The sequence below is a fragment of the Pristiophorus japonicus genome, chromosome 14 (genome assembly GCF_044704955.1).
Source record: "Pristiophorus japonicus isolate sPriJap1 chromosome 14, sPriJap1.hap1, whole genome shotgun sequence".
NCBI lineage: Eukaryota > Metazoa > Chordata > Chondrichthyes > Pristiophoridae > Pristiophorus > Pristiophorus japonicus.
This window is the reverse complement of record NC_091990.1, coordinates 179,248,156-179,264,079: the sequence shown is the minus strand read 5'-3', so window position 1 is coordinate 179,264,079 and position 15,924 is coordinate 179,248,156. Positions and strand designations below refer to the sequence as shown.

Below are 15,924 nucleotides of genomic sequence, written 5' to 3'. Positions count from 1 at the left end.
TATATTTTTGTCTCCCATTTTCTACCCTCCTTTCCTGAAGGCAGTGGCTCATATTAGAGAACAGTATCGGGGCACTGACAGCTCTCGAGTACTTCACCATTCTATATATGAGCCTGGACACTAAGAGATGGAGACTATTTGATCGTGTCCATGTATACCCACTTTCCAACAATGTCACTAGATAGGGATCAGGATGGGTAAAACAGGTTGGATTTTTCCAACCCTCTCCTTGTTCCGAAGCACTGATGCAAACTAATGCTAACTGTTGAGATCAGGGAACTTAGCACAGGGCTGTGAGTTTCTTGCTTTGTATGGCGCACCACTAAAGCGGGTGATACCTTGGCTACTGAGCCACAAGATGAACTCCTACCTCATTAAAACAGACTCTGTACTATCAAGTCAAATTTATGCATATATTCATTCAGTATTATGAAATAAAACACAATATCTTGCAGTTGAATTTTTTTTAATATTTACATGTATGCAACTTTTTTTCCTGCAGATTTCAAAAATGTTTCTATACTCCCTCTTTATGTCTTTCAAAATAATCTTTTCGCTGTGCTTTTCACTTTGCAAATGTCCATGCAGAAATGACAATAGAATCCATTTGGTTTTGGCAATAAAGTTCATTCTGGCAGTGCTCAATTCAGACAAAATAAATTCATTTTAAAATTGATCCAAAAAAGGTAGGAATATCACATTTTAATTTCAAATTCAAAAATAGATCAGTATTTTAATGTAAATTACGAGAGGACCAGGGAATTGGTCCTTTTTCTTTTGCAGTATTTATAGTCACCATTGGAATACAATAAAATATTACAGCTGAAAACAGGCTAATAAAATTAAACACATTTCACAAACACTGCAAAACTGCTCTGAACAATCGCATGTTTTGTATAAATTTGTTTCAACACATTCATAATCTAAAATGCAGCAAATCAGCTTTTCATGGTATGTGTGTGTGTGTATATATATATATATATATTTATAAAAAAAGTGCAATACCATATATATGTTTAAAAATAATTAAACCTACTGCACACATTTCTTCTGTGCGAAGAAAAAACTTCATTTTCCAATATGTGAGTCACCAAATTTTCACCGTGATGGTTTCTGTATGCTTTAGGTTTTAGAAAAATAGCTTCCCTTTTAAATACTCAATCCAATAATTCAGTGTCATTACAATCCAGCTTCAATGTCTACTAAAGAAAAATTGTCTTTGTTTTGTTTTAGTACAAAAAGATAAGTGAGAAAATTACTTTCATTTCTGTCTGGTTAGTACAGTTAACTGCAATACAGTGTTGCTCTCCATCAGATCAGCTTTGCAGGTTTCTTGCAATTTTCTTTCCTTGTTCAATGCTTGCTTCCTCTCATGCGATTAGTGTTCAGCCAAGGCTTTGGCTAGTTTGGGAAGAACAGAAAGAATTCTTAAGTGAGTGTCACCTTTTCATTCTCTTAAAGTTCATTAAAAAGATATGCTCAGCCCATCAACCTTTCACAGATCAAAGTACAAGGTCTCTACTCCACCCACTTAATCTCCTGAGAAAAAGTTCTGCATGAATAACTTCCTGATCTCCAAAAGGTAATGAAGCGAAACTGCAAAATATCAAGCCATCCCCGCATTTCCACTGTTCAACCCCTGATCCAAATGACCATCAGCAGTAGGAACCCAGGCAGATTTTTGCATTTCCTAGCCTAGAGTAGCAATAGAAACATAGAAACATAGAGAATAGGTGCAGGAGTAGGACATTCGGCCCATCGAGCCTGCACCGCCATTCAACAAGATCATGGCTGATCACCCACCCCAGCACCTCCCCCCGCCCCCCCACGCTCCCTCCACTCCCCCCCCGACCCCCCCAGCCGCAAGGACCACATCCAACTCCCTCCCGAACACAACCAATGAACTGGCATCAACAACTCTCCGCGGCAGGGCATCCCACAGACCAACAACTCCCCGAGTGAAGAAGTCTCTCCCAATCCCAGCCCCAAACAGCCCACCCCCCATCCCAAGAGCATGCCCCCCCCCCCCACCCCCCCGGCTCCGGACCCATCCACTCACCCCGCACCCAACCCGCCCCATCCCGTCAGAATCCTTCCCAAATGCCGAACACCCCCGGATGTCGAGCCCCCAGCCCCAGGCCACCCCGGAGCCACTCCCCCGCGACGCCAACCACACCACATCCACCAACCGCCATCTGCGCAGTCAACCCGTCCACCCCACTCCGAACACTCCCCGCACCGAGGCACAGAGCCCCCAGGCCCGCCCCTCCAACACACTTCACCCCCCCAGACCTCTGCTGCAATGTGGCCCCTCCTATCCCCCACCCTGGGTTTCTCCCCCCCCTCCACCTCCACCACTCTCCCCTCCATCCCCCGCCTTCCCTCATCTTTCCTCTGCCTCCCCGCACAGGCTCCCATCTTGGGGGCGGTAACCTTCTGGGGCCGGGAATTTTAGCCCCCAGCGTGGAAGTCCTGCTCCCGCCGCAGAATTGGCCTTACCCCCCCTCAATGGAAGCGGAGTGTAATTTCCCACACTCCACTTCCTTTTGGGGGCAGCTACCAGGGCACGACTGGATGCTCCTGTGACAGTGGGAACTGGCGCTCTCCACTCTCTGATAAATAGTCGTTGCATTTCTTCAGCAGAGACCTGCAATCAACCTGAGCACCTTTCCGGTATGTATATTGTACTCCTGAACAACAATGTGCAAGGCCGATATAACAGTATCACAGTTTAAGATTTTGATATTAACATAAGAGTGTAACACGATAAATATTCAGAGAAGTATTATAATAGAAATATTTTGTAAAATGCAACAAATTTTGCCATTTTATTCTGGCCATTTAACCATCTACTATAACGTTTATGGTTTCTATTAATCTAAACTCTGCAATTATGATCTATAATGATTGGTAAAAACATTGTCTGTTTAATATAAAAGTAATATCTGGTTATAATTTCTTAACACTCGTCACTCGTAGGCTGATCTCCCAATGACCTGAAGTTCCCTTTAATAGCTGCCATATGAGACCTTTTCATGAACTCAGATTTCAACAGCTTTACCCTAGAACGCTTTTTAAGACTTAGTAAGAGCTGCCCAGTTTCAATTAAGAGAAATAATTAACTCTAGTATGTATGTATATATAATTATTATATATATATATATATATATTTATATTTATATATAAAATATATTATATAGAATACTATATATAGAAAGAGATTTGTTGCGATGTTATTTTGTTCATAATCACTAGATGGCACTGTTACTGAACTTTACCTTAAACACAAAAATAACAACCAAACTATTGACTACACAAACTTCAAATCATGAATGATCCTATGTATCATTTAAAGAGTAGTAACTTGGCTGGGTTACACTTCCCTCTTCACTGCAGTGATTAGACACACCTAGATGCTTTGAAGAACTCAATTTGGTTTCTGAATACTTAGAGGGACACCATCTACATGATTAAAACTAACTTATCTGGCAAATATTTACTTTGCTTGTTTATCAAAATTACAGCACAATGATGGAATCTGATTCAAAATGCATTGGTTCACCTGCGTATGTCTCATTCTAAAAATGACATATGACTCTTCTGTTTCTGATCTGTCTCCAAATCAAAACAACTTTTCATGGAGACATTGCCTCTGAAATATGTGATGATATTGGACTTTCTTTCCTGTTTCTTTAAGTCCAGGATGAACATTAAATGGTGAGGCCACACATCAATGTTCCCTCTAATTTTTTTTTTAAAGTGCGTGGTCCCTTTAACTTAGAAAGAATTAAGAACTTGAAAATCGATAGAGCAGCCAGGCCAGATGGTATCCACCCGAGGGACTCGGGGAGATGGGACACGAGTTGTGTGAGCCACTAGCCTGTATTTTTAGTAGCTCACTGTACTCTAGAATGATTCTTACAGACTGGAAGGGGCTAGTGTAGTCCCCATCTTTAAAAAAAGGTGACAAGACAGAGCCAGATAACTATAGGCCCATGAATTTAACATCGATAATAAGTACGATGCTTGAGGGAATCATTGGGGATGCAATATATGACTAATTGGATAGGGAGGGACATATAAGGCACACCCAACATGGCTTCATAAAAACGAGGTCATGTCTTACAAAACTAATTATATTTTTTGAAGAAGTTACAAAGTAGGTGGATGAGGGAAGTCCAGTGGACACTGTTGACTTAGACTTCCAAAAAGCTTTTGATAAGGTGTCGCACAAGAGGCCTCTCTATAAGATCAAAGCCTCTGGTATTAGTGGTAATATAATGAGCTGGATTTGAGAACTGGTGCTGGCAGGATGTAGGCAAAACGTAATTATAGATGGATTTGGATCTGTTTTGGAGACCGCTCACCAGTGATGTGCCGCAGGGATTAGTGTTGGGACCGTTGCTCTTTATTAATTTATTAAATGATCTGGCTGTAGGTATTGGGGGCACAATCTGTGAATGATACCAAGATCTGTGTGAGTATTAGGACTGTAGATGATGATCGTCTGCTTCAGGCAGATCCAAATGTGTTGGGAGATTGGGCTATTTCTGGAAAGTGATGCATAATTTAGATAAATGCAGTGTTATGCATGTGGGCAGGGCAAATGCTCAACATTCATACACCCTTCAGGGAAAAGCATTAAAGAAGGTGGAGATAGAGAGAGATTTGGGTATTCTAATGCACACATCCTTAAAGGTACATGAGCAATGCCGTGAAGTGATAGCTGGAGCAAATAGGGTGTTGGGGTGTATGCACAGGATAATTAAATATAAGACGAGGCGTACTATTTGTCCTTGTACAAGACTTTAGTCAGACTGCACTTAGAATACTGCATCCAGTTTTGGCCTCCTCACATGGCTGATTTTGAGGCTTTGAAGAGGGTGCAGAGGAGGGCCAGTTGACTCATTCAAAGTCTAAAGTCTTTCATCACAGCCCCAGGATATCGCTGCAGGAGTTCCTCAGGGCAGTGTCCTAGGCCCAATCATCTTCAGCTGCTTCATCAATAACCATCCCTCCAGCATAAGGTCAGAAGTGGGGATGTTCGCTGATGACTGCACGGTGTTTAGTGCAATTCGCAACTCCTCAGTTAATAAAGCAGTCCATGCTCGCATGCAGCAAGACCTGGACAACATTTGGGCTTGGGCTGATAAGTGGCAAGTAACATTCACACCACACAAGTTTTAAGCAATGACTATCTCCAACAAGCCAGAGTCTAACCACTGACCCTTGACATTCAACAGCATTACCATCGCTGAATCCCCCACCATCAACATCCTTGGCGTCACCATTGACCAGAAACTTAACTGGACTAGCCACATAAATACTGTGGCCACAGGAGCTGATTGGGGCTGGTATTCTGCAGCAAGTGTCTTACCTCCTGACTCCCCAAAGTCTTCCCACCATCTACAAGGCACAAGTTAGGAGTGTGATGGAATACTCTCCACTTGCCTGGATGAGTGCAGTTCCAAGAACACACAAGCTCGACATCATCCAGGGCAAAGTAGCCCGCTTGATTGGCACCCTACCCACCACCTTCAACATTCCCTCCCTCCACCACCGGTGTACCATGGCTGCAGTGTGTACTACCGACAAGATGCGCTGCATCAACTGGCCAAGACTTCTTCGGCAGCACCTCCCAAACCCACGATCTCTACCACCTAGGACAAGGGCAGCAGGCACATGGGAACACCATCACCTGCAAGTTTGCTTCCAAGTTACACACCATCCTAACTTGGAAATATATTGCTGCTCCTTCATAGTTGCTGGGTCAAAATCCTGGAACTCCCTCCTTAACAGCACTGTGGGAGTACCTTCACCACATGGACTGCAGCGGTTCAAGAATGCTCATAACCACCTTCTCAAGGGCAATAAATGCTGGTCTTGCCCACATCCCATGAAGGAATAATAAAAAGTTCTCAAGATAGGGTAAAAGTGTTGGGATTCTACACTTTAGAGAAGTGCAGGATTAGAGGGAATTTGATTGAGGTTTAGAAGATAATGAAGGGAATAGGTAGTGTTCCAGTTGACAGTTTGTTTTAATTACATAGGTTAGGGAGGACCAGGGGCCACAAATGTAAGATATATAAGGCTAGATGTCGGTTAGATGTCAGGAGGCGGTACTTTTCCCAGAGAATAATGGACCACTGAAACATGCTGCTGTCTCGTGCAGTGGTGAGCTGAGTCGGTGAATTTCTTCAAGCGAGAGCGGGACTTGTTTCTGACTGGGGCAGAGATCTCCTCTTTCAGAGGTAGGTACTGCAGGGAATTCAGGGCCAGAGTGATCTCCTGGACTAGTTTTGATCGCCGAGAGGGGTCGGAGAGGAATTTCCCAGATTTCTTTCTCCAAATTGGTCTTGGTTTTTATCTGTTTTTTTTTGCCTCTGCCAGGTGATCACATGGTTTCAGGAGGGTTGAAGTGTATATATTATGATGCACAAGGTTTCGCAATTGTGTGGGACAGGCTTGATTTCACGCATGCATGATTTATTCCCTGTAGAAACCAGTGAGCAGCCTGCACGGGACCTCCAGACCACGGTCACACGGCTTAGCAGGAAAGTTGCTTATCATATGGTGTTCAGTTTCGGTTATTATACCATACAAAAAAAAAATACACACCAACATTAAAAAATTTACAGAGAAGATCAGCTAGACTGATCCCAAGTGTAAAGATTAGAGAAGTCCAACAGTTAATCAAGCAGCATTTAAGTTGGGGACGGAATTTCAACATGTATAAAATATTAAATGGTATAGATAAGGTAAACCCAGTTGCTTGAAAGTAGGCCAAGAACGTAGCAAAGGATCAGAATGATAGAGGCAAACACATGGGTATTATTCAAAATACAAGTGGATGTCATGATGGTTGAGTAAAGGTACTGGTGAAGGAAGCTTTAGTGGGCATGTGGTGTTTTCTCCACTTATTTAGCTGTTCTTAGCTTATTGTTTTTCCTGCATTTTACATGTTATTATGTATTTACCTGTTGTGGGTTGCTGACACAGAGTATGAGTGCTACCATATTTGTTCATTGGCTCACTCTACATGTGTTATGTATGCAATAACGGTTCAAACTGAGTACTATTTAACTAAGCAAGGTACAACCTTGGCTCTGCTTTATTTAGGCCCAAAAAGTGCCTGACTCTCAAATTGGCTGGCCTTTTATACCAGAGCAGCACCATGTGCGTGCTGCTCAGTGGCCTCCAACAATGACGCCATCTGGTGGCTACAAACAGAATGTACATACATGACACCATGTTTAAAGAAAAAATATTCTCCCCGCCTCCCAACAAAATGGGTCTAAATCACAATAAAAAAAAAAGCACTCTCTCACAGGGAGAGAGGAAGAACTCAGCGGACAAGTCATCTTGTGCTATTCTCATTTGGTCTGTCGGGACCCTGGCAGAGCTTTTGGAGTAGGCTGTCTCCCTGCTGATGTCCCCTCGGGTGCGAGGTCCAGAGGGAATTAAAGGGGGAAGGAAATAAGATGTACCAGGGAGCAAAGCAGTTAGGAGGGGAATGGAGCAGAGTATTCCAGCAAAGCAGAAGCTAGAGGTGTTTGAAGCACAGTAGCTTTACTGTCCAGTGGCAACTGGAAACAGAAAACACAAAGCCGGTGTTTTAATGTATGTTTCCTATTTTTGTGGCAGAGTGAACAAGTAGGAAATGTTTACTGGTAAAAATATTATGCAATTAAAAGAGCACCAGCTCTTGTGCCTGCTTCATAATATAGGTTAACTGGGGTTCCAATTAACTAAATCAGCACAGAGCTGGTGAGAGCCATAGACAATAAGCTAATGTAAGAAGCTTGGATCAAGCAGGGCAAGACAACCACTTACACTGATTAAATTACATTTTTGCACCACTGAAATTTTCAAATTGGCAGTTAGGGTTAGAGCCCATCGAGGCACTCATCGCTGCCTCTTTACGAGCAGCAACCCCAACTGTCCATTCCTACTCTCCCGCCCAGCGTGCCCACTGGGGGCTAATCTTGCCAATCTCCTCCCCGTCCAACTCACCCCTCGCCCAGCGCTGATCTTGTTGACACATCAGAGGGGCAGCCATCACCGACCCTCTCCGCATCTCTCTCCAGAAAGTCAGTTTGCTTGTGAACAAGATCCTTCCCATCCATGAGCTTATTGTGGATGATTGCACAACATCATGGCCCTGACGGAACCTGGTTGAGAAGCGAAGACATCTTTCCCTTAAATCAAGCCTCTCCGCTGGGCTACACCTTCCACCACACTTGCCCCGCTCAGACGCCATGCTGGCGGTGAGGCTATCAGCAAATCACATCTTGGTCTGTACCCTTACTCCTCCGGCACTTTCTCCCCCTTTGAGCAACTCACCCTATTCCCCCCTCTCACCCCTCAATTATTATTCTCGTTCTCTATCACACACCCAAGTACCATAAAGATTTTATTACTGATATTTCTTCACTACTTTCCTCCCTCTGCCTTTGCACCGAACGACTTCTCATCCTTAGATATGGCCCTCATGGCTAAAGGGATCAAGGAGTATGGAGAAAAAGCAGGAATGGGGTACTGAAGTTGCATGATCAGCCATGATCATATTGAATGGTGGTGCAAGGCTCGACGGGCCGAATGGCCTATTCCTGTACCTATTTTCAATGTTTCTGTTTCCTTAGTGATTTCAACTTTCATCGCAATTCATCATGCTCTCTCTGCTCTGAGTTCACTAGCCTCCTATCTTTCCTCAATCTCTCCCTCCATGTAAACTCCCCAACCCATATTCACGGCTAGCCCAACGGCATTGCCACCTCTCGTGGCCTCGCGACACCCATCGTGTCAATTGCAGATAAGGCCATCTCTGACCACTTCTTTGTATCGCTCTCCACCCACACAACCCCCTTCCATCTCCCTCAACCTTACATCCTTCTGTGTCCGTCCCTGGAAAAAAAACTCTACAACTGCACTTATCAACTCCCAACTGTCCATCCTTTTGGCCCTCCAGTCACCATGACGTTTCTGCAGCTACCGATCTGCTCAATCACACCCTCACCACCAGCTTTGATGCCCCAGTCCCTGTTAAAACAATTACTCTCTCTCACCCTGGCTGTTCCCCCAGTACGGTCTTTGCTCCCTTAAGCCAAGGGACACAAACTTGAATGGATACGGCGGACAACTGGCTTAGCCATTCATCGCCAGATCTGGCTGGACCTCATAGAGCACTATCGGGTCCTGATCTCGTCTGCCAAAATCACTCACTCTTCCAGAATCATTTTCGAATGTAAAGATAAACCCCGGCTTCTATTCTCCACTGCCATCCATCTTTTTAAACCCCACTCCCCAGTCTCCAACCCCACTTCCCACAATAAGTTTGAGGAGCTCATGGACGACTTTGTCTCTAAGGTTGAAACCATCCATTTGGCCGTCCCTTCCTTCCCCTAGCCCACCGGCCCAAACTTCCTCCAAGGAACCCCCCCCCTGCCCTAGCCCTGAACTCACATCTTTCTCCAGTCTCTCTCCGATCTCCCCTCATGACCTCTCCGAGTTTATCCTTTCCATGAGACCCACACCCTGCTCCCTTGATCCTATTCCCACTACACTGCTGGCCACCCAACTTCCTTTTCTGGCTCCCATGTTAGCCGACATTGTTAATGGTTCGCTCTCCTCAAGTTCTGTCCCCCTCTCTCCCTCAAATCTGCCGTCATCACCTCTCTCCTCAAAAAATCAATCCTCGATCCCAGTCATTGCAAACTACCAACCCATCTCCAACCTCCCTTTCTTCTCCAAAGTCCTTAATCGTGCTGCCACCTCCCAAATTCGTGCCCATCTTTCCCGCAATTCCATATTTGAATCGCTCCAATCTGGCTTCCACCCTGCCACAGAACCAAAACGGCTCTCATCAAAGTCACACATGACATCCTTTGTGACTGTGACAAAGGCAAACTATCCCTCCTCATCCTTCTTGACTTGTCTGCAGCCGTTGACACGGTTGACCACTCTATCCTTCTCCAACGCCTCTCCGCCGTCATCCAGCTGGATGGGACTGCACTCGCCTGGTTCCATTCTTATCTATCTAACCGTAGCCAGAGAATAACCTGAAACGGCTTATCTTCCTGCATCATTACCTCTGGTATCCCCCAAGGATCTATCCTTGGCCCCCTCCCATTTCTCATCTACATGTTGCCCCTTGGCGACATCATCCGAAAACATAGCCTTAGTTTCGATATGTACGCTGATGATACCCAGCTCTACCTCAATACCATTTCTCTCAACCCCTCCACGGTTCCTAAATTGTCAGACTGCTTGTCCAACATCCAGTTGTAGATGAGCAGAAATTTTCTCCAATTAAATATTGGGAAGACCAAAGCCATTGTTTTCAGTCCTCGCCACAAACGCCGTTCCCTAGCCACTGACTCTATCCCTCTCCCCAAATTCTGTCTGAGGCTGAACTAGATTGTTTGCAACCTCGGTGTCATATTTGACCCTGAAATGAGCATTTGACCACATTTCTGCCTATTTCCACCTCCGTAACATCGCCTGTCTCCGCCCTTGCCTCAGCTCATCTGCTGCTGAAGCCCTCATCCATGCCAGTGTTACCTCTAAACTTGACTATTCCAACACACTCCTGGCTGGCCTCCCACATTCTACACTGCATAAACTAGAGGTGATCCAAAACTCAGCTGCCCATGTCCTAACTTGTACCAAGTCCCGTTCGCTCATCACCTCCGTGCTCGCTGACCTACATTGGCTTCCGGTTCAGCAATGCCTCAATTTCAAAATTCTCAACCTTATTTTCAAATCCCTCCATGGCCTCGCCCCTCCCTATCGACTGTAATCTCCTCCAGCCCCCAAGACCCCTCCACCACCCCCCCCACCCCGAAATGTCTGCACTCCCAATTCTGCCCTCTTGAGCATCCCTGATTATAATCACTCAACCATCGGTGCCCGTGCCTTCTGTTGCCGAGGCCCCGGCCCCAAGCTCTGGAACTCCCTGCCTAAACCTCTCCGCCTCTCTACCTCATTTTCCTCCTTCAAGATGCTCCTTAAAACCAACCTCTTTGACCAAACTTTTGGTCACCTGCACACTAATTTCTACTTATGCGGCCCCGTGTCAATTTGTTTAATCTCACAAAACTCCTGTGAAGCGCCGTGGGATGTTTCACTAGTTAAAGGTGCTATACAAATACAAGTTGTTGTTGTTCTGACTCAGAGGCGAGAGTGCTACCTACAGAGCCATGACTGTCACATACAAGTATTGTGTGGCAAAACTTCACAATGAATTTATAGAATATTTTTGAAGCTAAAAACTTAGGGCCAAGTTAACATTCTTTTTACATTCAATCCATAAAAAAACCTTTGTGGTTGCTGACCTTAACATTAACTGCTGAGTATTCCTTGAATAAGAAACAACAAACAGTTGATGATACTGTCCATAATGTGATATTCTGCTCTGTATTTCTCTTTTTTGGCTGAACCTCAAACATCAAATAATTTTATTGAAGGAGTTACAGGATTAGTGCACTGCGTAAAACTAAGATTGTAATCAAGACATGAGACTAGTTAAAGCAGAAGAATCATTTCAAAAAGCTGTTAGTTCTTACTTTGCAGCTTTGCTTAGACAAATGTGTAGTGGAATCCATTGCTAAGTGGGGATTGAGGAGGGGAAGGTGCAGCAGACGGATGGACTTGCTGTTGAGCTGGAAGGGATCACATACAGAGAGACAAGGGCACAAATTGTTAAAGACAAGAGTTAACAACAAGACAATGGCAACTTTACGATCTCAGCCAGCCAGTATGTAATGTTAATTCTTCATTATCTCTGACTGTGCTTTGATAGGTTATTATTTATTTTCATGACATTCTGTCCACATGCAACAATCACACAGCTGTAATCAACATTTATGTAAAGAATAATAGATACCTGCAAGTGATCATAGGCAATATTCTATTCAAAGGTATCAAAGGATATAAACCACAAGAATAATACTTGATTAGTTTATACTTTTATTAGAAGTTCTCCTGAATTTTCCGAATGTACTGACTTACATTGGAAACATATGTTCGTTGGACATATTCCACAAGCACTAGTAATCCTCCAGTATCTTGCCAAAGTGGACTTTCTTCATATGTAGAGAGAGTAATTGTCATCAGGCTGCTCAACCATAAGGCATCACAGTTGACCCGAATCCTGTTCTCAGACAACGTCTACACATGCAATTTCCCACAGATGTCACTGGCCAGGATCAATTTAATTTGGTGATAGCAATAATAAGAGTGTTTCACCCAGAGAGTTGTAAACCTGTGGAATTCTCTGCCACAGAAAGTTGTTGAGTCCAGTTCATTGGACATATTCAAAAGGGAGTTAGATGTGACCCTTACAGCTAAAGTGATCAGGGGGAATGGAGAGAAGGCGGGAGTGGGGTACTGAGGTTGTATGGTCAGCCATGATCATATTGAATGGTGGTGCAGGCTCAAAGGGCCGAATGGCCTGCTCCTGCACCTATTTTCTATGTTTCTGTTACTTAAAGGAAGAGTATTCTGAACAGCTAAACTAACTATAACTGGGTATATTTCATTGTGGTGTATTGGAGTCCCAACATGGCAGCTTGGAATGGTGGACACAGATTTGATCCGAGACTTTTCTGTATTACTAATCCCAGTCTGCTCCTCTGATGAAGTGTCAAATAAAGGCTGGGCTCATGCTTGCTGCAGGAGGGGGTAGGGAAGTGAAATGCCGGATATTTGCCAAATATCTCTCATGCACCTCCTGGAGACTGTAAATTGGCAGTGGTCCAGTCACAGCAACCTTCCCTGCCCTCTCAGACACCCAGAACTTGTATGTCTTTGTAGGATAGTAACAGGGACCATGGAAGGGAACCGGGGGGACAGAGAGAGGAAGCTGGCTAAGAGAGGGGCCGGTGTGACCAAAAGTAAGGGAGAACAAATCAACTGAGCTAGTAAATAACGGAGTACTTTAACTGAATTTAACTGAATTTAAATTTAGCTCTCTGGATAACTTTGTAACCAATTTTCCTGGAGATGTGACCAAAATGTACAACTTGCATATATATTTTTCTTTTTATAAGGAGCAGAAATTGGAAAGAAAAAGTCAAAATTTTACTGCAATTTTCAACTGTCCAGTTAATTTTTTTTTTAATTGTTAGGCAAATGGATGGGCAAAATGCAGCAGATATACTGTACATGAATGCCCTTCAGCCTTTGACAAAGTACTGCACAGGAAACCATTGCAGAAGATTTAGGGATAATGAAGTTGGGGGTGGGTAGCAAATTGGATTAACAACTGGTTGGCGGGGTAGAAATAAGAGTGTAAAAATAAGGGCAGGTTCTCAGAGTGGTTGGAAGTTGGAAGTGGACATCCACAGGGTTCTGTTGTGGGACCACTTCTGTTCACTGTGCACATCATTGATACAGGGCTTGAGAGAGTGGGATGCCAATTTGCAGATGATAAGAGAATATGAGGCATAGTTAATAAGTATGGAGGACCAAAGGATGTTGCAAGGGATACTGGCAAGAATGTGTCAGATGGAATTCAATGTTAGTAAGTAAGAAGTGGTACATTTCGGTTAAAAACAAAATAAAACTATTATAATTATACTTTGAATGGGGTGAAGCTGGAGATGTGGAAGAGTAGAAACCTTTGGGGGATTCAGGTTCACAAGACATGAAAAGTAACAGCTCACGTGGATAAGGGCATAAATAAGCTGATGGCACGAGGTATAGAATAGTAAAGTTGAGATGTAATGGTGAATCTATACAAGGCCACAGTTGGAGTAGTCGGGCTCCACACTACGGGAAGGTTGCTGAGGCAATAGAGAAGTTATGGGGCACAGTAGATAGAAATAATGTGTTTCCAGTTGTTGAGGGGTCTAGAAGGGTATATTGATACAAGATTAAATACAACAGATTTAGGACAGCGAGCAGGAGAAACCTTTTCAGACAGAGTGTTGAGGTTGTGGAATGTGCTACTAGAATTAGTCATCAAAGCAGAGACAATGTTAACATTTAGAATAGTTTATAGACAGATAGTTGAAGGAAAATGGTGTAAAGGGATAGAGTTACAGATCGGGCACATGGCATCAGGGCTACTGTTTGTGTGGTAGATAAATATCAACACAGACCGTAGGGCCTGCTTCCGCGTTGTAATTTCTTTGCAATTCTATGGAACATTTTTCTTACCTTTGTAGCCCAATTCAATATTACACATTCCCCGGAATGCTACAGAATGGATGAATTACAGAATAAATCTCCTTCTGCTTTATCCCATCAATATACCGTAATACCGTAACTTCAACGTAGACCAACCTCTCCTGCTTCAGTTTGACATTTCCATTTTCTGCCATCCTTGTGGCCTTTCCCCTCAAAATAGGTAATTTAGTGCTGAATAGTAAGCAGCTTTGTGCTAGTGGCTCATAGCCACTAGAAAAAAATTGGATTAAGACTTATCAAACTCAGTTCGGTCACAATCCTTACCGCCAGAGAGAGAACATATACCACTCACAGTCTGTACTGGATTTGAAGCTCAGACCCAATGCAAAAGGTCCGAATTCTAACCAACTGTGTACTTGGCCTTCAGCTCTTTAATTATTCAAAAGTACTGACTAAGACTTTAGTTAGAGGTGATTAGAACACTATTTGACTGCGATAAATCATTGAATTTAATTGTTTGCACTTTGTACTGCCAGAGCAATGAACATGTAACTGCATATTTCACACATCATTCTGTTAATACAGGTACAGTATTAGTAGAAAAGGTCTGAAGGGGACATTAAAATGAGTTAATGTGTTACTTAGTTATTAGTGATAAAAGAATCAGTTAACCTTTCACATTGCTGAATTTTCAGAAATCAATAAGGATATTTTTTAAATAAAAACTTCTCTTTAGTTCCCCTGATGGTTTAATGGATAAATATATCACCTGCTCTGACACTTCACTTTGATCTCTGTGAAGTTAGCTGATTTCAGCTGGAACAGTATTTGGCTGCCTGATCTCGAGAGAGGGAAACAGTAAACCAGTGTTCCCACGTTTGATTGCTATCTCGTGATCTTTGCTGGAAATACATGTATGTGGATTTTGGATGAGGACAGCCAAGTAAAGTCAAATAACCTGCCATCAACTATGTGGGCTCACACATGGAGAATTACCACTTGGACAAGGTAATGGAGGACTGCTTGAATGGAGGACTGCTTGCACCTTTGGCACTGTAGCCCAGCACCTATCACCATCGTCAGGAGAAATATGGAAAAAAAAACCACTTCTCTCTGGTGACTAAATTGGTAGTGTTTGGAGATCGGTCATGAACAAAGAGCAAATCCGTTTGCACCTGAACAATATGACAACGGAACGCCAGGCATTGCTAGAAACCACAGGCTGTTTAAACTTGGTGTGAACTTGGCTAATGTCCAATAGGAACTAGACTGAGACTGCCCAAACACATTTCATGCCAGATATTTATGCCATTAGAGAAGAGACATTTATTCATCAGTGAGTTGGCTCTAACCCAATTTCTAAAGGTGACAGGACTCCTGTGACACTATTCAACCCACAGTGCTTTGGAAATGGATTTGCACTGAGTTTACCAAACAATGAGCTCTCAATCTTGGCATGGCTTTCAAGAGTGGCAAAAAACTTGAAACTTCCCTGTAATAAAAAAGGGCAAACCCAGTAGTCAATTCATTCAGGGACATTCTTGTGCTCCTCTTTGTAACAGATCACTGGGAGCAAGTCACGTGCCCAGCTTATTGCCATGCAAAAGTAAAAGGAGAAGAAAAATATATTTTAAACTGGAATAAAAGAAGAAGTAAACTCTGAAGGAATTGCTCGAACATTCTATTCAAGATATATCAGCTATTGTCACACTCTCACACGCCCACGTGGACCGACAGGGATACCATCTCCTTAGAGCAGAGAAGATTGAGAGGAGGTTTGATAGAGGTGTTCAA

The 15,924-nt window shown here is 43.4% G+C and overlaps 1 protein-coding gene across 4 annotated transcripts in view; it reads right to left on the bottom strand.

Moving 5' to 3' along the window:
- Window positions 1-460: 460 nt before the first annotated feature.
- Window positions 461-15,924, bottom strand: part of plekha7b (pleckstrin homology domain containing, family A member 7b) — a 612,799-nt gene continuing 597,335 nt past the window's right edge. For all 4 annotated transcript variants that reach the window (XM_070899897.1, XM_070899898.1, XM_070899899.1 and 1 more), the window contains 2 exons: window positions 11,565-11,660; window positions 461-1,401 (listed from right to left, as the gene is read on the bottom strand). In XM_070899897.1, the coding sequence (XP_070755998.1) occupies window positions 11,578-11,660 (83 nt within the window). In that variant the 3' untranslated portion in view covers window positions 461-1,401; window positions 11,565-11,577. The remainder of the gene's footprint in view (window positions 1,402-11,564; window positions 11,661-15,924) is intronic.